At 42.8% G+C, this 24,635-nt stretch overlaps 1 protein-coding gene across 3 annotated transcripts in view; it reads right to left on the reverse strand.

Moving 5' to 3' along the window:
• NPAS2 (neuronal PAS domain protein 2) overlaps positions 1 to 24,635 on the reverse strand; it is a 168,080-nt gene that overhangs the window by 113,417 nt on the left and 30,028 nt on the right. The window contains exon 1 of one of the 3 annotated variants that reach the window (XM_073590462.1): positions 6,230 to 6,357. The exons of the other annotated variants lie outside the window; for them this stretch is intronic. Within the exon in view, the coding sequence (XP_073446563.1) occupies positions 6,230 to 6,264 (35 nt within the window). The 5' untranslated portion in view covers positions 6,265 to 6,357. Of the gene's footprint in view, positions 1 to 6,229; positions 6,358 to 24,635 lie in introns of those variants that run through there. 3 annotated transcript variants of the gene reach the window in all.

Consider the following 24,635-nt stretch of genomic DNA (forward strand, 5'->3'; position numbering starts at 1 on the left):
CATTGTCTGTTTTTTTTTCATTTGCATATTATGGTGGAAAATAAGTATTTGGTCAGAAACAAGCAGTCAAGATTTCTGGCTCTCACAGACCTGTAACTTCTTCTTTAAGAGTCTCCTCTTTCCTCCACTCATTACCTGTAGTAATGGCACCTGTTTAAACTTGTTATCAGTATAAAAAGACACCTGTGCACACCCTCAAACAGTCTGACTCCAAACTCCACTATGGTGAAGACCAAAGAGCTGTCAAAGGACACCAGAAACAAAATTGTAGCCCTGCACCAGGCTGGGAAGACTGAATCTGCAATAGCCAACCAGCTTGGAGTGAAGAAATCAACTGTGGGAGCAATAATTAGAAAATGGAAGACATACAAGACCACTGATAATCTCCCTCGATCTGGTGCTCCACGCAAAATCCCACCACGTGGGGTCAGAATGATCACAAGAACGGTGAGCAAAAATCCCAGAACCACGCGGGGGGACCTAGTGAATGAACTGCAGAGAGCTGGGACCAATGTAACAAGGCCTACCATAAGTAACACACTATGCCACCATGGACTCAGATCCTGCAGTGCCAGACGTGTCCCACTGCTTAAACCTGTACATGTCCGGGCCCGTCTGAAGTTTGCTAGAAAGCATTTGGGTGATCCAGAGGAGTTTTGGGAGAATGTCCTATGGTCTGATGAAACCAAACTGGAACTGTTTGGTAGAAACACAACTTGTCGTGTTTGGAGGAAAAAGAATACTGAGTTGCATCCATCAAACACCATACCTACTGTAAAGCATGGTGGTGGAAACATCATGCTTTGGGGCTGTTTCTCTGCAAAGGGGCCAGGACGACTGATCCGGGTACATGAAAGAATGAATGGGGCCATGTATCGTGAGATTTTGAGTGCAAACCTCCTTCCATCAGCAAGGGCATTGAAGATGAAACGTGGCTGGGTCTTTCAACATGACAATGATCCAAAGCACACCGCCAGGGCAACGAAGGAGTGGCTTTGTAAGAAGCATTTCAAGGTCCTGGAGTGGCCTAGCCAGTCTCCAGATCTCAACCCTATAGAAAACCTTTGGAGGGAGTTGAAAGTCCGTGTTGCCAAGCAAAAAGCCAAAAACATCACTGCTCTAGAGGAGATCTGCATGGAGGAATGGGCCAACATACCAACAACAGTGTGTGGCAACCTTGTGAAGACTTACAGAAAACGTTTGACCTCTGTCATTGCCAACAAAGGATATATCACAAAGTATTGAGATGAAATTTTGTTTCTGACCAAATACTTATTTTCCACCATAATATGCAAATAAAATGAAAAAAAAAAAAACAGACAATGTGATTTTCTGGATTTTTTTTTCTCAGTTTGTCTCCCATAGTTGAGGTCTACCTATGATGTAAATTACAGACGCCTCTCATCTTTTTAAGTGGTGGAACTTGCACTATTGCTGACTGACTAAATACTTTTTTCCCCACTGTGTGTGTGTATATATATATATATATATATATATATATACATACATACACACATACACAGTATATATTCCTTTCTGAAGAGACAAGCATCATGGACATGTATAGGTGGCACTAGAGTTCTTGTCCTCTTCCTCTCTGAAGAGACAATCATGCACAAACAAATTCATGTTTGTAAAATATTGCTTTTAGTCTGCAAAAGTAGAAAAGCATAAAAATCTATATACATCTGGTATCACTGTAATCGTATTGACCCAATGAACAAATCGGTCCTATCACTTTTTTCGCATGGTCAACCACGAATAACACGACAAGTAAAAAGAATAACTGGATTGCTGTTTTTTGATCATTTTGCATCTGAAAAATCTTTTAAAAAAGCAATCAAAAATTGTTACAGTGTGTACCCAAAAATTGTACCAAAAATATCTCTCAACTCATCCCACAAAAAATAAGCCCTCATACAGCTTTGCTCTGCAAAAAAAAAAATTAGGTACAGCTCTCAGAATATGGCGCTGAAACTACTTTTTATGTAAAAGCATTTTTACTGTGTGATAGCACCAAAACATAAAAAGCTATATAGATCTGGTATAGCTGGAATTGCACTGACCTGAAGTATAAGGCTAAGTGCACATGTAGCAGAAAATTTCTGCTGGAAAACCTGACTCCCTTCCCAGAAACCGCGCGTTTTTTTCTACACGTTTTCCATGCGTTTTCTGCACTTTTTTTGCGCAAAAAATGCGCGGTTTTTATGCGTTTTTTTCCGTGCGTTTTCAAAACGCATAGAAATAGCCAGAAGCGCGGAAAAATCCGCAAAATTAATGATAATGCTGCGTTTTTTACCGCAAAGCGTTTTTTCGCGGTAAAAAACGCATCAATGTGCACAAAAAGTGCAAAATGCATAGAAATGAATGGGAAGCTTATTTTTAGCGGTTTTATTGGGAAAACCGCTAAAAAAACGCTGTGTGTGAACACAGCCTTAAGCTACCTGATCAATTATACCGCATGGTGAACCATGCAAACATAAAAATAAGAACTATTCTTGTACTGCTGTCTATTTGTTCATTCTGTCTCCCAAAAATTGTAATAAGGCTTGACTCACATTTATCCTGCACTCCCACTGATGACTTATGATGGGGTTTCCATGTAAATCACGGAAACCACGATTCAAACAACCCCTCTGACTCACTTATGAGGCATACAGTGTCCCTTTGGACTTCATCTAGACTCTGCTCCAGCGGTGTCCCATCATTTTAGGTGTCTTTTTAGCACACAAGTGTGGTCAACCACAGTTCTGTGTATGCCAAAAAAGATGGATACCACCATAAGACATGCCAAACAGAGTACAAAGTGTCTCCATCTGCCTCATTATAGTGATTATTTCTGGCCGGCTTCATCTGTGATCCTAGACTTATCCTAGGAACAATCAAAAAATGTTATGTATCCAAAAATGCTACCAACAAAGCCCTATCTTAATTTTTTTATTTATTTCACTCATATACAGTGTATAGCACCATTAATTCCACAGCGCTTTACATACATTATCATCACTGTCCCTGATGTGGCTCACAATCTAGAATCCCTATCTGTATGTCTTTGGAGTGTGAGAGGAAACCGGAGTACCTGGAGGGAACCCACACAAACATGGCGAGAACATACAAACTCCTTGCAGATGTTGTCTTTGGTAGGATTTGAACCCAGGACCCCAGTGCTGCAGTACTAACCACTGAGCCACCGTGCCGCGCAGGTCTTATCCCACTCAAAGCCAGCACCCACGCAGGTTCATCATCTGTTGCTGTAAATATAGGGGTTCCCATGATACTGGTATAACAAAGACTCTGGAAAAGCGACATGGCTCCCACCCCATAAAATAAAATCCAATGAAATCTGCTATCCCAAATCCAAATGCCCCTTCCTTCTGAGCCAAAATGTGCCTAAACCACAGTAAGTGCCAAGATGTTTGGCATTATTGTAGTGGGGAGAGCCCAATTAAAAATTTACAGGCGCGTGTCTCCAGAAGCAAAATCTGGGCACGATGTATGGGGCTGCTAATATATATTGGGGCTGTACACTGTATGGTGGCACAATGTATGGCAAACTGGCAGATTTGCAATTTTCCAGAAAAAAGCCTGGTGTAGATGTTACAAAATAGTCACTGCAGCTGGAGATGAATTCATTGAGAGGTGTCATTTTTTTCAGTGGGGTCATTTTTGTTTTTTTCTGCTGTTCTGGCACCTCAGGGACTCCGCAAATGCCGCCTGCAAACTATTCAAGCAAAATCTTCCTCCAAAAGCCATATAGCGCTCCTTCCTTCTCAGCCCTGATATGTGTCCTAACAGTAATTTTTGACGACATAGGGTCTAGCTTCACCTATTAACCCTTGTGTAACTGACAAATTTGCATCAAATACAAATAAAAACATTTTTTACCGCTAAAATGTCATATTTCCACATCTCAACGTTATAAAATTCAGTGATGCACCTGTGGATTCAAAATACTCGCTACACCCTCAGATAAAGCCTTTAAGCAGTGAAGTTTACAATATGGAGTCATTTGTGGGGATTTCTTCTCCTTTGGCACCTCAGGGGCTCAGCTAATTGCGCTCATAATCTATACAAATGTAACCTGCATTCTAAAAGCCAAGTAGTTCTCCTTTCCATCTGATCCCTTCCTTGAGATCAAACTTTAGTGTACAACCAAATATGGAGTACTAACACGTTTGGTAAAAACTGCATAACAAGTGATGGGGTCATTTTCTCCGTCATGTAAATATTAAATTTGGTGCTAAAATAATATTTTAGTGGGAAAAATTTATTTTTTGTTTTTCACATCTAAATGTTTTAAAGTTTCATGAATCACCTATACTACACCTGCCATGCTCAGTATACCACTAGATGAATTTCAACATAAATTAAGAAATTATGGGATCAATTTTCTCCTATTGTGAAAATGATAAATTTGGTGCTAAAACAACATCTTGGCAGATAAAAAAGAATTTTTGTTTTCACACCCACATTTTAAAAAGTTCTGTGAAGCACCTATGGGTTAAATAAGCTCAACACACCCCTAGATGATTTCTTCTAGTCTAGTTTCCATAATGACGTTTTGGTACCTTAAGAGCAGTGCAAATGAGACATGGTGTCGGCAATCTATTCCATCCAAATTTACATTCCAAATACCAAATGTCACTTCTTCCCTTCCGGGCCCTACCATGTGCTCAAACAGAAATATAACTACATATGGGGGATCACCACACTAATAAGAAAGTGGTAACAAACTTTGCGGTCCACTTTTTCATGCTACCTCTTGCAAAAGTGAAAAAATTGGGGCTAAAGCAACATTTTTGCGCAAAAAAAAAAAAGAAAAATTTTAATAAGACAACCTAATGTTATCAAATTCTGTGGGAATTCAAAATGCTCACTATAGCCCTGGATAAAATCCTTTAGGAATGTAGTTTCCAAAACAGGGTCAGTTGTAAAAGTGAAAGAATTGGGGCTAAAGCAACATTTTAGAGGTAAATTTTACATACTGCATTACAACTGCATTGATCCCTGTGTAGCAATTGAAGGACTAAAAAAATTTTCTGACAGCAGTTTTGAAGTATTTCATGGTGCGGTTTTTAAAATGGTATCACTTTTAGGGAGTTTCCAATATATACAGTAGATCCCTCAAAGTCCATTTAAATCTGAATAGGTCCCTAAACAAACATGTTTTGCAAATTTCTTGTAAAACTGAGAAATTATTGTTTTATCCCCTCTAGGATCCTAACAAAATAAAATGATGCTTAAAAAATAAAAATGATGTAAAGTAATATATGTAATATGCAAAATGTTATTTATTCATTATTTTGTACAGAATGACTCTCTGCTTTAAGGATATAAAAGTTTAAAAGTATTAATTTTTCAAAATTTTCACCTAAATTCCAATATTTTTTTCAAGGAAAGGTAAAACAAGTCGACCTAAATTTACCATTAACATAAAGTACACTGTGTCGTGAAAAATAGTCTCAGAATCAGTAGGATACAGTGAAGCGTTCCAGAGTTATTACCACATGAAGTGACACTTGTAATATTACAAAAATTTGGCCTGGCCATTAAGATTAAATTGGCTCCGTCATGGGGGGGGGGGGAAGTGTGGTTTGCTGTGACCTACACCAGAAAAGTATTGTCTCCCGTCTGCCCTCTTATGTCAGCTACAATGGAGCAATCATGCAACCTCCGAAGAAATGTGAGTAAAAGCATCAGGAGATGAAACACATTTTTCTGGTAATGCAACTTTTTAGTTCTAGCAATCAGTAGTTGAACCCTAAGTGATTGGTGGTATACTACAATGGTGAGCCCCTATACTCTACATACTTGAACGGTACAATTTGAGTATTTGTATAAGACAACCTAAAATCCATCAACGGCAGTGGAATGCCAGATTCTTCTGCAGCACCCACAGTACTTACTAATTATGATCTATTTTACTCACTTATATAGAGTATGAATTTTCAATATTTTTTATATTCACTTTTGAAAAGTGATAATATAAAAATAACCTAATATAAAACCTCAAAGTCTGATGCCACTAAGATTTACCCAGTTTTTAGGAAAAACAGAGGCAAAAACAAATATTTCTCATTAATAAAACAAATGTAACTATATAACAAAACTGAGGTTTCATAGTATCACGATACATGGTAAACATTATTCACAATATATTGGGAATAAATTCTATATACTTAAGACAATCGTGGCTTGAAAACATAACACAGTCCATTGAGTCACACACCTCTGATGCCCCGGCCAGAAGGAAAGAGCCACCATATTTCAGAGCTTTGTCTTATCCCGCAGAGTGAACAGAGTACTGCATGTCGTCTTACAGAATATCCTCAGATTCTTTCATCAGAAATATTTCCCGTGTGCCCATCCTCCTTTAGCCATGCTAAACTGGATTAGCCTGCTCTTTGCAAACACTAAAAAGTAGGTCAGTTTAAGAACATTATTATACAGTGACAATGTGAATGCTGAAGTCTGCTCCCAATCATATTTTATATGAGCTGACAAGTCAGACTGTAGATGTAATGACTGATACCAATTCTTTGCCTCACAATACTCTGTTAAAAGGGATTTTTTACACCTCTATCAACAGGAATGTCAACCACATTCCAGGAGATTCTGAACTTCACTCTTCATGCTTCAAAGGGCCTTCAAGGCTAAATATTCCATGTAGGGTTCTACATCACCTCTGTCACATATTTGTAAATCAAAGTAGGGCAGTTTTTTTAGAATTTAGTTGTATAGGGAAGCTGTGTGGGGCTCATGCAGTGTATATAGGGAGGCTGTGTGGGGCTCATGCAGTGTATATAGGCAGTGGCGTAACTACAAAGTTATGGGCCCCGGTGCGAACTTTCAAATGGGCCCCCATGCCAAAATACACTCACATCTGTACACCTCATACACGCACATCTCCGCTCCGTAAACTTCGTGCATACGTGGCTCCGCTCCATACACTTTGTACACACGCAGCTCCGCTCCGTACACTCTGTACATACGCGGCTCCGCTCCGTACACTTTGTACACACGCGGCTCCGCTCCGTACATTTTGTACACACGCGGCTCCGCTCCGTACATTTTGTACACACGCGGCGCCGCTCCGTACACACGCGGCTCTGCTACATCCACCCTGTAAACCCCTCCTGACCCCACACATAAACTTACCCTCATCCAGCACCATGACAACCAGCACAGCAGCATCCTGCACACACTGAGGGCCCTGATCATGTGACTCCTACTGTCCTGTGACCTCATCACAGTTCCTGTGCACACAGTTAGAACAGCCATCGTGCACTCCTAAATGCGCGCCTTTACTGCCCTGATGAACCAGCATCAGGCCAATTGCAGCACGGAGCTGCACAGCCAATGAGCGGCTGCAGCTCCGAAGTGCAAACTCGCGAGCGGGCCCCTAAGGACTCCGGGCCCTGTCGCAGCTGTGACCGTTGTGACCCCAGTAGTTACGCCCCTGTAGGGAAGCTGTGTAGGGCTCATGCAGTGTATATAGAGAGGCTGTGTGGGGCTCATGCAGTGTATATAGGGAAGCTGTGTGGGGCTCATGGGCTCATGAGGCTGGCCTGAACATGTGCTTCTTGGGCAGGGGGACCTTGCGGGCACTGCATCATTTTAAACCTTTACGGCACCTTACGTATGGTTTTGTAGATCATTCCAGCTTTGTGCAGGTCTATGATCTTGTCCCTGACATTATTAGAAAACTCTTTGGTCTTGCCCATGTTGTAGAGGTTATAGTCTGACTGATTAATTTAGTCTGTGAACAGGAGGCTTCTATAAAGGTGACTATGTAAGACAGCTATCTTTAATGCAAGTAACAAGTTGATTAGAAGTGTCTGTCTGGTCTGTAGGAGCCACAACTCTTAATGGTTGATATGGGATCAAATACTTATTTCTCCCTGGAAAATGCAAATAAATGTATATAATTTATAGAATGTGATTTTCTGGATATTATTTTTAATATTCTACTGTATCTGTCAATGTTAAAATGATCCTACCCTTAAAATAATAGACTGTTCATGTCTTTGCCAGTGGGCAAACTTACAAAACCACCAAGGGATCAAATAATTATTTCCTTCACTGTATGTATTTCAGGATGTTCGCCCCTCATCAGTGCAGTGCAAGAGGTCTGATTTGGCTGCATGACAGGGCTCTGACATAGGTCTAAGGGGTAGTGTCTCTTACCATGTGATAGAGATAATGGTGTGGACTGAGCAAAATTGTTTAATTAATGTATAGAAAGGTTAAAAAAGAAGAATAAAAAATACATGTTTCAGCAAGTGATACATATGTGTTTGAACATTTGTTTATAAGTACTCATGCTATTCACATAAATGAAATGTATACCTAGCTAGTATGTGTATTTAACAGTAAAAGAAAAGCTCCCTTTCAGCTGACAAGGTGTTGTCATAAATCATGTAAAATCATCAGCCCACAGCATCTGCTTTTCCCAGAACAGGTCTCCTAATTATGGGTTTCGCTATCCCAAGCTTGTTTAAATGCCATGCTTTCTCTATGCGTAAATATACTGATAACATTGTGCACTCCAGAACATACCACTGATAACTGAATGTGTTAGAGCAGAACTTGTGCCGAGCTTTATAGTTCTACTAATACTAGAGTTCTGGCAAAGAAAATACCCTTAAAATACATAATAGTTAATTCATGCTGTGCCAGTGCACATTAGACCCCAGAAATGTAGATAGTAGGACGACTCAAAAAACTAAGAGAGAAAAAAAAAGGACAATGAGTCCAGAGCTACAAACAAAGTGAAAAACTTTATTGAGGCAACAATGGGGAACAGGACAATGAATAAAAATATTAAGAAAGTATAGTAAACAGACAAGTGTCAAAAAATACTAGAGTTCTGTTGCTCCCCAGAGCTGTCACTCAAGGTGGAGTGCTCACCCTGCAAGAAATCAGGAAGTATGGAGACTGCAGAGCTCTGAATTGCGCAAGAGACAACTGATGAATACCCTTTTAAAGTATAAATCAATCCTAGATAATAGTTGGTGTAAATTTTATTTTTTGGTGCCTGGGCAGGCAATGATGTATCAAATTTATTAAGAGGGAGAACCGTCTTAAAAAAATATGTGCATTTTAACAGAACAAGGTATGGCTCAAGTATGACACATAGATCCAACAGCTTGTAAGCCCATAAAGACAGAGTCCTCTCCCCCTCTGTCACTGTCTTTCCATTGTACTTTATATATGTATTTTGTATGTTACCCCTCCTCATGTACAGCACCATGGAATCAATGGTGCTCTAAAAATAAATAATAATAATATAGAACTCCAGACTTAGATTTGCCCCATTATAAATCAGTTGGAGCACATAGTGTGGACTGTAAATCCTCTGTGGCTTTACCATATGCAGTGTCCAATAACAAACAAATATTCATACCATACGCAATAAAACACAATAATGCAATAACTATTTGCAGAGCCCACAACTTTCTCTCGAAGCGACGCCACGTTTGTTACACTGCCCTAGTTTTCCTAATAAATGTCATTATAAAAAAATAAACTGGCCAGGTGTGATGTGAGTTCTGCACATTTTACCTGAAATCATCATAATCCACCATCGCATTCACATGTTTGTAAAGGATTTTTCTCCTATTAAACCACATACCAGCATTTTAAAGTCACATTTAGATGTTGTATATTAATGTTTTGCGTGACCTGTAAGATTATGCAAATTATGAGATTTAGCTGATATACTGCAGTTCACTAGACCATTATAATTAAAGAGCTGCAACTATTTTGATTGTAAACTGTCTTTCTTTGGATTACCGTATATTAGGCTGTATTCACTTTTTCCAATTCATCAGAAATATATGTCAGGAGTATTTATCCTATACAGGATCTTCATCAGATGGTTGGGATGGATGCCTCTGTGTGGGCACATGTAGTTGGCATACTTAACTCTTTGCTTTTGTGAAGAGTTTGTAGTAAACTGTACCCCTCTGTATAGGCAAGCACAGCAGTATACACTTTCCTACATGGTAAATAGAAGTCATATATAAACCAGCTGAATGGGGACTTACAGTATGTAAAATTTGTCTTAATACAAAATTGTCTGCAGTGCAGGACCTAGACATCAAAATTGCTGCCAGAATCTATTTTTTTCTACTTTCTGCTAATATACCTATTATCGACCACTATCAATCAGTCAGCAACTGTAGAATGTACAGTATGTGCATTTAATCAAACCATAAGAAAATATGGAAAAGTGAAGCCAAGTAGAACAAACAGAATCATTGCTTTCCATAAAGAAGACTTGTCAGGTCCCTCAAGCTTCTCAAACCTTCAGCATTACTATATAGAGGGCTAAATCCTCCGCGCCAAACATATCTCTGATAAGTGTTCCTGTTCCTTGGCCTTGTAGATTTCACCTCTTTTTCCCCTTGACGATCCTGCGCTGATGAGGTGCTCAAAGTCTTTGTCCACAAGTGACTATTGTGGCCAGTCACTGACTGCAGCATTGCGGTGCCACACTACTAGCATCACCGTTTAGTCATTCCAGAAATATGGCCCATGCCCTTACCAGCTTCTGTAACCAAAGACCAGGCGCAACAGATCATAGTGGGTGGCATTTCTTTTGTTTTATGTAGCACCCATAGCTGATGACCAACCGTTTCAAGGATAAAAATGTCTTACAATGGAATTCCTAATTTTCAGATCAATTTAAAGACTCAGGTGGCAACTCTGTCTTTGTCCTTACTCCCATTTTCTGTTATTATTCAGTAAACTGCCCATATACATCACTCTGACTAGAAAAGAGAAGAGCCTAGACATTCGTCTGCACCTCCCTTTTTTTTTTGCAATTGTTAAAATTTGCTACCCCAATTGAGTATAACTGCATAATAGTATCTAGACCTTTGGTAGCACTGACTCTCCCTATAAGGGCTCATACCCACTTGAAAGAGACTCGCAGGATTCTGGTGCGAGTCTCTCGCATGACAACCCACTGGCATTCGGACCGGAGCCTGCGGCTACGTGTATTTCTCTGCAGCCGCACGCTCCGGTCCGATTGACGGCGGCCGTGCCGGGTTTTCATGCGAGACACTCGCACGAGAATCGTGTGAGTCTCTCACAAGTGAGTATGAGCCCTATAAGCGTAACGTTTGACAACTTACAGATGGCCAAATAAACAGTAAATAGAATCAGTCACCAAATTTTCACAATATAAACTTCATGTGTTAAATAGCTATCAGGCTTGTTGGGGCTGTTGTAATTACCTTGAAAATCCATGTCAAAAAGGCTGTATTATCCTTTATGAAAGTGTAAATTAATCTTAGCCACCTAGCCTGACGTGACATGATAGCTCCTCAGTGTCCCTCCTGCTGTGGAGATCTCACGCTGCTCAGTACAAGCTGCAGCTATCAGTCAGGCTGTGTAGGCGGTGACTGAACACACTTAGAATCATAAGCTATATCATTATATTAATTAATGTATAATAAGTTCATTTAAATATCAGGATTATACAGCCATTCTGACATGGATCTTTAAAGTAAGTGCACCACCCTCATTAAGTCTAAGATATTTTTTAAACAAGGTATGCAGTTTATGTGGCGCCCCTGAGGCTTCAGTCGCCACAGAGGTACTGCACCTTCTCCTAAGGTGTGGTACCCCACCATCCAGGTAGGCTGGGAACTCCCTTTCGCATTCCAACACCTGCACCCCACACACAGGATAGTTCAGCAGGGACCCATCCATGCTTAAGCTGGAAAGGTCATAGGGTGCCTTTTGTGTTCCCTGGCTTCGTAACACGAGAGGTGCTGGGGAGGCGGGTGGAGTTAGCTATAAAAGAGAGGGAAGGTGTAGGATTTCAGGTCAGTCTGACAGAAGGTCAGTGAAGTAGGAAGTCACTCAGACAGAAGTGAGGATCCCTGGAAGAAGGGATGGAGGAAGGAGTGCTGCAGCTGCCTCAGTGACCTGAGACAGCTAGCACGGGAAAGGAACAGAAGGAAGGAGATGTAGACTGGAGAATACAGATTCCATAAGAGAGATAGAACAGATCGGAACGAAGGAGAATAGAAGGACGGTGGGAAGCAGGTTGAGAAAGAGAAAGAACCCTTCCAGTGCAGAGCGAAAAGGCCGGGGCCCGGTCCCCGAGGTTGATTGGATCTTTATGTCCGGCAACAGACACCGGAGGAGTAGTGAGCCGCTAACGCCTTACTCCCATCATAGACTTGGGACACAACAGCAACTGAATAGAGAGCCGGGACGCAGAGAGGAGTCCCCGAAGCAGGCTACAGCTGTCTGTCATACAAGTAGAGACTAGGAACACCTAGAGAGAGGCATTCCAGGGTAACTAAGAACTGGAGTGCTTCGCACCTAAAGGCGCATTGGAGGAGTCGTTCAGTAAGGTACATATTGGCGGAGTGTGGAGGGGAGAATCCTATCCTGCCTGGAGGTTGGCTGGGGCCCTGACCTGAAGAACACGGTGCGGAGGCAGGCAGTTGTGTGAACTGCAAATAGTGAGTAAAGCTTTGGAACCGCATAATCTGGTGTCCTCCAGTTATTCCAGCACCGCTACTCCTGGGTACCAGCCTCTATACCATTCTGCGCCTCTCCTCATCCATTGCACCTGCACTGCCCTGGGACTACAGCTCCACCTGTGGGGAGCTACACCATCTTTGCTGCACCACACCATCAGTCCCAGTGGATCTGCACGCAGCGTTGGCTCAACATCTCATTTGCCAAACACCACGGGTGGCGTCACGAACTATCCAAATAAACTATTACACCATTAACATCACCGCCATTGATATTGGGCGCCCAGGGCCACGGACCGGGTCACCGCTGCTGTGACCCACATTCCCCCTGACGCCGGCCCGGTACCGAGTACCCCACTGCCCTGGGTGTGAGGGGCGACCCATTTACATTGTGAAATATGGTGACAGGGTCAACATATAATGTTTTAAACTCTGCTTCCATAGATTTAGTTGAGCACCAATTCTTTCATTATAAATACCCATGATTGACCTGAGAAGGATTGTTCCGACAAAAATTTGGGATGAATATATAAACGGTAACCCTATTTCTGACTTAAACACTTACAGGATACCTGTCATGTCAGATAACGAAATTTACCTCATATTAATCAGCAGAAATAGAATTAGGCAGGTGCCCAGCTACAGTACTGAAAGCGCCGCTCCTTGGAAAAAAATGAATGTTATTCTTCCTGGTAGCTGCTGACTTTCAGTCATTCAGACGTTCAGTACATGCAGAGGCTACAGTCACAGCTCGCAGCAACGTCAGGTGGCTGTAAGTCCGCCAGGTACTCTGATTGACAGTCGGCTCTGCAGTGCCTCAGTCCATAGCGAGTTGTCAGTGAAAGTGCAGAGCTGTCAGTCGCCCAACAGTGCTGTGAGTGATACTGTGGTCTCTCTGTGCACAACTGCATGACTGAATGTCAGCAGCTGCAGGGAGGAATGAAGTTCAATTTCTCTTGGTACCCTCGGTTTCAGAATGGCGGCTGTTACTTTCTTAATGCTATTTACCCTGTATCTGCAGGTAAAAAGCATTATAATAACATGACAGGTTGGCTTTACAATTCACATTATTCATCCTCTAGTATAAAAAGAGTTAATGAAATAACAGTTGCTTACACATACACGCAGCACATTTATTTCCCTGCTAATGACTGCAAGATAAACAGTTTTGCAATCCTGGTTTAACTTGAGTCATTTACCTCAAGTGCCCTGAAGAAAGAAGCTTGCTAAGAAAACAAGAGCGCGCCAGTTGTTATATTACCACACACTGGCCAAACTGATTTTAAGATCAAGTCTGCAATAGAACAAGAATGAAAATCCAAGCAGACAGGGTATAGCGGGTATGAGCTGTGATGGGAAGTAGGGGGATCACCCCGGGCAGAGTGTTAGGGCGATAGCTTGAGGCCGGGATCACACATACGAGAAACTCGGACGAGTCTCGCATCTTAATACCCGGCACTGCCACCAGCACTCAGGAGCGGAGCGTGCGGCTCCATATATTGCTATACATGCTCTGCTACCGAGTGCCGGCGGCAGTGCCGGGTATTAAGATGCGAGACTCGTCCGAGTTTCTCGCATGTGTGATCCCGGCCTGACAAAGAGGCTTGGAGGGTTGGATTCATAAAGATGGATATGATTGTTGTATTTTTAATAGATTAAATAGTACAAGCTATGTGATCTAACGCAAGTGAGGCTCATCACGCCGACGTCGCCGCCGACTTCTGAAAGGGCATATTATTACAATTACAATCTGTTGTGTATATCTGTCAAAGATTACCTATTTAAATGCACAGATTTCATTAGCTGTAATTGTGGATTTAGTTTGAGATATTTCAGTTCATGTTGCAGATAAAATGGCACTCGGCTCCTGCTCTGCTGCGAGCGGTAGCCAAGAGTCAGTGCTCTGTGCTCCGATCCTCTCTCATAAGAGAATTACAGCAGAGGAGCGGAGATGGAGAAAGTCATTTCTCCATCTTCTCTGTTGCCACCGTCCGTGGATTTGACATTGCACTCAGATGACATCCGAGTGCAGTCCGTTATTTCACAGGCACCTATAGACTTGTATGGGTGCATGTGATCCAATTCTCGGATGCACTAGCAGCATGCTGCAATTGTTAATCACAAATCTGAGCTGCCCCATAGTATAACAGTGGGCCGAGTGCTATGAGATGTTTTATGGCATAGCACTCAGCAATGTAATACGCTCGTGTGACTCCGGCCTTATCTGTACATCTACATTATGCTTTTAAAATGCCAAACAAGAACTCTCAGTGATGTCATCACCATCATTTCCAGTCCCAGGGATAGACTTTGGGTCAGGAAGGAATCCCCTTAAGACTATGCTCTTTAGAGTATGATACAGTCTATACCTTATGTTTTATGTTTAACTTGTAATTTTGTAATGCCTTTTTTCTCTTCATGTGGTTTTCAAATGACTTTTGCGTTGTCGTAGCACGTATGTAAGAGGGTTAGAAAAGACTTTTCTTCATCCCTCCTGCAAGTGTTGCTGAGCCAGATTGACCCTGCTCATGCTTCTAGGTTTACATATCTTCAGCAATTTTGCCATTATTTTCGTTGGGCATATTGCCCATTGATTGTATGTTATATACTGTTGTGTTTTTTTCTTCATCTAACATTCTGTGTGTGTTGTTTTGGGAATGGGATGAAGGGACTGTACAGATATCTTTCAACCGACTGACGGCCACGGAAGATGTCAATTGCGCATGTCCGATTTCGACTGCCGATTCAATTGTTCTCTTGTCAGCCAGCGGCTTGTGCTTGGGAGAGTCAGATGAGATGGCTATCGACTGAACAACGGACTGAAGCATCGCTATGTGTATCGTCAGCTTTAGTTTAATCATTATCATAGCCGGCGATTCTTTATTGTACAAGTAGTAAGATTACAGAACTCTCTGCTACAGGATGTTGTAATGGCTGTTTCATTAAAAGAACGTTCAAAAAAGCCTGGATGACTTTCTTGATAAAATATTACAAGGTATGACTATTTCATGCTGAAGATGCCATGTTGATCCAATCCAGAGAACTAGGGCTGATGTTCACTTGCGATGAAATCGGACAAATTCAATCCGATAAAAAATTGGATTGAATTCGTACCAATGTTAATCTATGTTGGTTTCTTCACATGCATTTTTTTCCAGCTCGGATCAGATCAAGATCGGGCTGGAAAAAAAATCACAGCATGCTGCGATTCTAATCGCAAATTGTGTCGCATCGGATCGCATCCCGCAATAGAAGTCAATGGGTGCATTAAAAAATGCGAGTGCTGTGCGATTTTTACGCACTGATGTCCTTTTGAAAATTCATATGCGACTACACAGTAAAATCACACTGACAGGTTAAAATAGAAAAGATAGAATACATGTATACACATAGAATAGGTGTATATATATATGTATGTCAGTGACACACAAATATATATATATCTTTATATTTGATAGAGATATAGATAGTAGAATAGCCGATAATTGAATTGTCGGCTTCTGTAAAATACAGTGGGGAAAAAAAGTATTTAGTCAGTCAGCAATAGTGCAAGTTCCACCACTTAAAAAGATGAGAGGCGTCTGTAATTTACATCATAGGTAGACCTCAACTATGGGAGACAAACTGAGAAAAAAAAATCCAGAAAATCACATTGTCTGTTTTTTTTCATTTTATTTGCATATTATGGTGGAAAATAAGTATTTGGTCAGAAACAAAATTTCATCTCAATACTTTGTGATATATCCTTTGTTGGCAATGACAGAGGTCAAACGTTTTCTGTAAGTCTTCACAAGGTTGCCACACACTGTTGTTGGTATGTTGGCCCATTCCTCCATGCAGATCTCCTCTAGAGCAGTGATGTTTTTGGCTTTTCGCTTAGCAACACGAACTTTCAACTCCCTCCAAAGGTTTTCTATAGGGTTGAGATCTGGAGACTGGCTAGGCCACTCCAGGACCTTGAAATGCTTCTTACGAAGCCACTCCTTCGTTGCCCTGGCGGTGTTCTTTGGATCATTGTCATGTTGAAAGACCCAGCCACGTTTCATCTTCAATGCCCTTGCTGATGGAAGGAGGTTTGCACTCAAAATCTCACGATACATGGCCCCATTCATTCTTTCATGTACCCGGATCAGTCGTCCTGGCCCCTTTGCAGAGAAACAGCCCCAAAGCATGATGTTTCCACCACCATGCTTTACAGTAGGTATGGTGTTTGATGGATGCAACTCAGTATTCTTTTTCCTCCAAACACGACAAGTTGTGTTTCTACCAAACAGTTCCAGTTTGGTTTCATCAGACCATAGGACATTCTCCCAAAACTCCTCTGGATCATCCAAATGCTCTCTAGCAAACTTCAGACGGGCCCGGACATGTACAGGCTTAAGCAGTGGGACACGTCTGGCACTGCAGGATCTGAGTCCATGGTGGCGTAGTGTGTTACTTATGGTAGGCCTTGTTACATTGGTCCCAGCTCTCTGCAGTTCATTCACTAGGTCCCCCCGCGTGGTTCTGGGATTTTTGCTCACCGTTCTTGTGATCATTTTGACCCCCACGGGGTGGGATTTTGCGTGGAGCACCAGATCGAGGGAGATTATCAGTGGTCTTGTATGTCTTCCATTTTCTAATTATTGCTCCCACAGTTGATTTCTTCACTCCAAGCTGGTTGGCTATTGCAGATTCAGTCTTCCCAGCCTGGTGCAGGGCTACAATTTTGTTTCTGGTGTCCTTTGACAGCTCTTTGGTCTTCACCATAGTGGAGTTTGGAGTCAGACTGTTTGAGGGTGTGCACAGGTGTCTTTTTATACTGATAACAAGTTTAAACAGGTGCCATTACTACAGGTAATGAGTGGAGGAAAGAGGAGACTCTTAAAGAAGAAGTTACAGGTCTGTGAGAGCCAGAAATCTTGATTGCTTGTTTCTGACCAAATACTTATTTTCCACCATAATATGCAAATAAAATGAAAAAATAACAGACAATGTGATTTTCTGGATTTTTTTTTCTCAGTTTGTCTCCCATAGTTGAGGTCTACCTATGATGTAAATTACAGACGCCTCTCATCTTTTTAAGTGGTGGAACTTGCACTATTGCTGACTGACTAAATACTTTTTTTCCCCACTGTAATTGCAAAGCCAACAGGATATGAGACATGGTTTACATACAGTAAACCATTGCATCTCATTTTGATTTATATATGTCCCTGACTACTAATCTTATTAGTGTATGTGTGTAAAAATTTGTAACTGTAGGTGTTAAATTAAAGAATTCATTAATGGAAAAAAAATGCGTGGGCTCCCGCGCAATTTTCTTCGCCAGAGAGGGAAAGCCAGTGACTGAGGGCAGCTATTAATAGCCAAGAGAGGGATCATGGTTATTGCCCCCCCCCCTGGCTAAAAAATCTGCCCCCAGCCTCCCCAGAAAAGGCACATCTGTAAGATGCACCAATTCCGGCACTTAGCCTCTCTTCTGATTGCCCTGTAGCGGGTGGCATATGGGGTAATAAGGGGTTAATGTTACCTTGCTATTGTAAGGTGACATTAAGCCTGGTTAATAATGGAGAGGTGTCAATAAGACACCTATCCATTATTAATCCAATAATATGAAAGGGTTAGAAAAAACACACTTTAAGAATAAAGTCTTTTAATGAAATAATTAAACACACAGCTTTCCCATCTTTATTACACTCCCAATCCAAGTGAAGCCCTCGTTCTCCTGTAAAAAATAAAAAAAAAATATCCCATACCTATCCGCCGTACAGTCAAGTCCCACGCCACAATCCATCTCAAGGGGTTAAATAGTTTACAACCAGGAGCAGGCAGTGTTAATGCGACCGCCCCGACTGTAAACCATGTCGTATGGTCTGATGAAACCAAAGTAGAAACAAAACTCGTCGTGTTTGGAGGAGACAGAATGCTGAGTTGCATCCAAAGAACACCATACCTCTTGTGAAGCATGGGGGTGGCAACATTATGCTTTGGGGCTGTTTCTCTGTAAAGGGAGAAGGGCGACTGATCCGTGTACATGAAAGAATGAATGGGGCCATGTATTGCAAGATTTTGATTGCAAACCTCCTTCCATCAGCAATGGCATTACAGATGAAACATGGATGGGTCTTTCAGCATGAAAATGATCCCAAGCACATCGCCAGGGCAATGAAGGAGTGGCTTTGTAATTAGCATATGAAGGTCCTGGAGTGGCCTACCCAGTCTCTAGATCTCAACCCCATAGAAAATCTTTGGAGGGATTTGAAAGTCCATGTTGCCCAGTGACAGGCTCAAAAAAAATCACTGCTCTAAAGGAGATCTGCATGGAGGAATGGTCCAACATACCAAAAACAGTGTGTGCCAACCTTATGAAGACTTACAGAAAACGTTTGACCTCTGTCATTGCCAACAAAGAATATATAACAAAATATTGAGATGAACTTTTGTTAATGACCAAATACCTATTTTCCACCATAATTTGCAAAATAAATCTTGCCAAATCAAGCAAGGTGATTTTCTGGATTTGTTTTCTCATTTTGACTCTTATAGTTGTGGTCTACCTGTGACGACTCCTGGAGTGGACCCTCTGAATCATGGCACCAACCCTCCCAGGGTGAGCTTACCTAGTGAAGACCACCAACAATACAGGGAGTGTCAGGGGCAAGCCCAAGGGGGTAAGGTACCATGACTGCTGGCACAGGTTGGCCGGCTCACAGGAGACACGAGTGTGTCTGCAGGAACGTGCAAAGCGTGGACACAGGGACACGCCGGGTACAGGACGGTACAGGGTGAGTGTATGTAGGCACGGAGAGCACTGGAGAACACAAGGCGTGTACACGGGAGTGCGCTAGATACAGGATAGTGCAAGGCGGGTACACGAGAGCATGTATGGCGTGCACAGACTAGCACGCCTGGGTGCGAGCAAAGCAGGGCACGTGCAAAGGAGCACGTCAGAGTACAGAGTTAGGCAGAAGGTGTGCCAGGAGGCACAACAGAGTACAGGAACAGAGCATGTGCCAGGAGGCACAACAGAGCACAAGTCAGAATACAGGATCAGAGCATGTGCCAGGAGGCACAACAGAGCACAAATCAGAGTACAGGATCAGAGCATGTGCCAGGAGGCACAACAGAGCACAAGTCAGAATACAGGATCAGAGCATGTGCCAGGAGGCACAACAGAGCACAAGCCAGAATACAGGATCAGTGCATGTGCCAGGAGGCACAACAGAGCACAAGGCAGAGGACCCAAATACAGCGCACAGCCAGGCAAGGACAAAGCAGACCAAGCCAGGAAGCACAACACTAATCAGGCACCTCCCATAGGAAGAGGTAGCCTGATATAGAGCATGATCACTAGGACTTCCGGGTCAAGTCCTCCAATACCATAGAGAGGACAGGCCCGGAGGCAGAGCTGAGAAGAGCGCGCTTGCATACAAAGAACATGGTGAAAACATGGAACTAAGTATGAGAAGTGCGCATGCACACCCGGCGGGACCCCCGGAAGAGGTGACGTCGGGACCGAGGTCTCGCCCCCATGTGAGAGCGGCGTGACAGGGGGAGTGACACTACCTATGATGTCAATTACAGGTATCTCATCTTTTAAAGTGGGAGAACTTGCACAATTGGTGGCTGACTAAATACTTTTTTCCCCACTGTAAGTATAGCATAGGAACAGTTAAAGTATTCAGGAACAGAGCTAGTATGGGAGGGGCAGGTGTAGTTAAAAGACTAAGCATTTCCTGGTTTTATTCAAATAGAGATGTAGATGAAAAAATTAGATAGAAAGTGTAATAAGTCTAGTCCAAGGCCAGAGGGCTGAAATGCACAAGAGAGTACAAACTTTTGGCAGCATGCGGATGGCCGACACTAACTTTAGCGGACCTTCCTTGTACATCTGGGCCTATGGCCCAAAATAGGTACAGAGGAGCTAGCCTTTATCACTTTCAAGACGGGAAAGCCAGACAAGAAACTGTATCAGAAAGGTAGGTTGAAAATAATGAGAGCTGAGGAGCCAGAGTGAGTATCTCAGGGGCCAGGGATGCAGACCAGAAAGGGATAACTCAGGCTGAAAATTACCTAAATGTAACATCTTACTGTACTATGACAAAGATGGAGTTTGGACTGTTCAGTAAAGTTCATTTGTTTGGAAAGGATTAAGTGTCTCCTGTTCAATCTGCGACTTTACCTGCATCTGGAATCGAGGAGTCAGCGAAGGCTTCCAGCCAAACCATGAGTGTTATAAAGTACACACACCTCAAGAGGACAGGATATTATCTACTTGTGGGGTGCCAGGGTGTGAGAACACAATAACTCCTCATCTAATATATAAAGCTCAAGTGTGTGTATGTATGTATGTATATATGTATGTGCGTATGTATGTGTGTGTGTGTGTGTGTGTGTATGTCCGGGATTGGCATCCGCACCGTCGCAGCTACAGCCACAAAATTTGGCACAGCCACACGTCTGAACCCCGAGAGAGTCATAGGCTATGTTGTGAGGCGAAATTTTAAGCCTGCGCGTTCCAATTCACCAAACAATTTTGCCCCTATCTACATAATGGGGAAAAAGTGTGTGCGTATCAAGCCCCGTCCCTCATTATGATGTCATAATGGTTGCCATGGCGGTGCTGATACATCATAGGCTGCAAGCCCCGCCGCTCATTATGATGTCATAATGGTTGACTATGGAATGGAGGATGTGTGATGGCTATATGGGCACTGGACTATGGGATGGAGGATATGTATGATGGGTATATGGGCACTCTACTATGGGATGGAGGATGTGTGATGGGTAAATGGGCACTCTACTATGGGATGGAGGACATGTATGATGGGTATATATGGGCACCGGACTATGGGATGGAGGATGTGTATGATGGGTATATGGGCACGGGCCTATGGGATGGAGGATGTGTGATGGGTATATGGGCACTCGACTATGGGATGGAGGATATGTATGATGGGTATATGGGCACGGGTCTATGGGATGGTGGATATGTATGATGGGTATATGGGCACGGGACTATGGGATGGAGGATGTGTGATGGGTATATGGGCACTGGACTATGGGATGGAGGATATGTATGATGGGTATATGGGCACGGGACTATGGGATGGTGGATATGTATGATGGGTATATGGGCACGGGACTATGGGATGGAGGATATGTATGATGGGTATATGGGCATGGGACTATGGGATGGAGGATGTGTGATGGGTATATGGGCACTGGACTATGGGATGGAGGATATGTGTGATGGGTATATGGGCACGGGACTATGGGATGGTGGATATGTATGATGGGTATATGGGCACGGGACTATGGGATGGAGGATATGTATGATGGGTATATGGGCATGGGACTATGGGATGGTGGATATGTATGATGGGTATATGGGCATGGGACTATCGGATGGAGAATATGTATGATGGGTATATGGGCATGGGACTATTGGATGGAGAATATGTATGATGGGTATATGGGCATGGGACTATGGGATGGAGGATGTGTGATGGGTAAATGGGCACTCTACTATGGGATGGAGGATATGTATGATGGGTATATATGGGCACGGGACTATGGGATGGAGGATGTGTATGATGGGTATATGGGCATGGGCCTATGGGATGGAGGATGTGTATGATGGGTATATGGGCATGGGACTATTGGATGGAGAATATGTATGATGGGTATATGGGCATGGGACTATGGGATGGAGGATGTGTGATGGGTAAATGGGCACTCTACTATGGGATGGAGGATATGTATGATGGGTATATATGGGCACGGGACTATGGGATGGAGGATGTGTATGATGGGTATATGGGCATGGGCCTATGGGATGGAGGATGTGTGATGGGTATATGGGCACTGGACTATGGGATGGAGGATATTTATGATGGGTACATGGGCACGGGACTATGGGATGGTGGATATGTATGATGGGTATATGGGCACGGGACTATGGGATGGAGGATATGTATGATGGGTATATGGGCATGGGACTATGAGATGAAGGATGTGTGATGGGTATATGGGCACTCGACTATGGGATGGAGGATATGTATGATGGGTATATGGGCACAGACCTATGGGATCGTGGATATGTATGATGGGTATATGGGCACAGGACTATGGGATGGAGGATAATTATAATTTGCTATAACTAACCACAGTTAGTTACTATGCCCGGGCAGCGCCGGGCTCTTCAGCTAGTAATACATAAATTACAACGTTTCTACTTCCCATTGCAATGTTGGAAGCAGGAAATTATTTTTTTATGTTCTGATGAGTAATTTTGATATATAATTAACTCAGATCAAAAATGGATATGATATGTCACCATGATAATTTTGCAAAAACATGGACATGTGTACAGCTCCATTTATTATATTGGGTACATATTCCATCTGTCCATCTTTAAAAAACATGAATTGTACATGTTTTTGATTCACAGATGTCTGAGAGGCCTCACTCGACAACCTCGTATAAGACTTTTGCGGCTGTTGAGTTTGGGTTAGGTGACCCATGACTGGTTCAGACATCGCTGTCTGTACTTAGACCATGAATATTAGACATATTTGAAATCATAAATCATTGCGCTAAATGTTGTTATATGTTGTAACTACAATATGTCGAATATGTGGCGCCCCTGAGGGTTCAGTCGCCACAGAGGTACTGCACCTCCTCCTGAGGTGTGGTACTCCACCATCCAGGTAAGGTGGAAATGCCTGACCACGCTCCAACACCTGCATCCCACACAACATAGTAGTGTAGCAAAGCACCCTTTGGTGGCTCCTTGCTTGGAACACGAAGCGTGCTGGGAGGCGGGTGGAGTTTAGTTTTGCATCAAAAGAGCGGGAAGAGTTTAGGATTCAGTCAGTTAGTCACAGGAGTCTGACGAGGTTGGAGTCTGTGAAAGGAGATCCCCGGAGTGGGATGGATGAAGGGAGTGCTGCAGCCGACCTCGGTGATCTGGGTCCGCTGGCACAGGAAAGGAACTTTGATAGAAAGCCTGACTCTCCATAAGAAGGAAAGGATTAGTACGGAACGTGAGGAGAAGAAGAGAACCAAGGATTAGGGTTAGGGTTAGAGGAGAACCCTTCCCAAGTTCTAAGCGCAAGGCCGGGGTCTGGTCCCCAAGGTTGTTTGGATACTAATGGTCCTGCGACAGATACCGAAGGAATAGAAGTTGTCACCACTTTATTCTCACACAAGACTTGGGGGCACAACAGCAATGATAGTGAGCCGGGACTTGGTAGCAAGGAGTCCCCAAAGCAGGCTACAGCTGTCTGTCGTACAAGTAGAGTTCATAGGAACATCTGACAGGAGGAACTCCAGTGTGTACTTCACTAAAGGCGCTAAGAGGGAGACCTTCAGAAAAGGCACATATGTTGGCGGAGTTGGAAAGGAGTACTTCATCTTGCCTGGAAGTTGGCTGAGCGCCTGACCTGGGGGACACGGCACGGATGCGGCCTCTTGTACCACAACAGACTGTGAGTAAAGCTTTGGAACTACATGCCCTGGTGTCCTCCACTTATTCCTGCGTCAACCTGCCCGACACTGCTACATCCCCTGCGCCCGACACTACACCATCTAAGTGTCTCTTCACCTACTCTGCCCTGGGTCCCGTAGAAGCGAGTAATTGCGAAATGGACGTTGTCCGGCACCTCCCTCCCCTAGCATTCCTCTAACGTCCTGCATGTCCACACATCTATTGATGGAATTTATGTGAAATAAAGACGCACAGATTTTCAGCTATATCGGTGAGTGCTGCATAGTTCTCCTTTTTTCACTTCACATTGAAATATTCATGTTTTTTCATGCAAGCACCTCTGTTTTTTTACTGAAATATATACCACAATACTTCAGATAAATAGCTCCGTCTGTTAATGTGGTGATTTGTGTGCCCTAGTATGCCGTTCATCTGTTTGCTCTTTGCTGGGATCACACATCTTAATCTCATGATCAACAAAGATGGAATTTATAAAAAAATATAATAATCTTATGCCAGCTCCTAATTACAAAACCATTCTTGGTAACATGTTATAAAATAATGTACTACAAGCAAAAAGAAAATGTTCTTTAGGCTTCAAACAAAAATAATAAAGGAATAAATACAGACAAACAATGAAGCACAAAAACTCAAGATGG

This window comes from Dendrobates tinctorius, unplaced genomic scaffold, assembly GCF_039654945.1.
Source record: "Dendrobates tinctorius isolate UK_male_01 unplaced genomic scaffold, ASM3965494v1 ptg000117l, whole genome shotgun sequence".
NCBI classification, from domain to species: domain Eukaryota; kingdom Metazoa; phylum Chordata; class Amphibia; order Anura; family Dendrobatidae; genus Dendrobates; species Dendrobates tinctorius.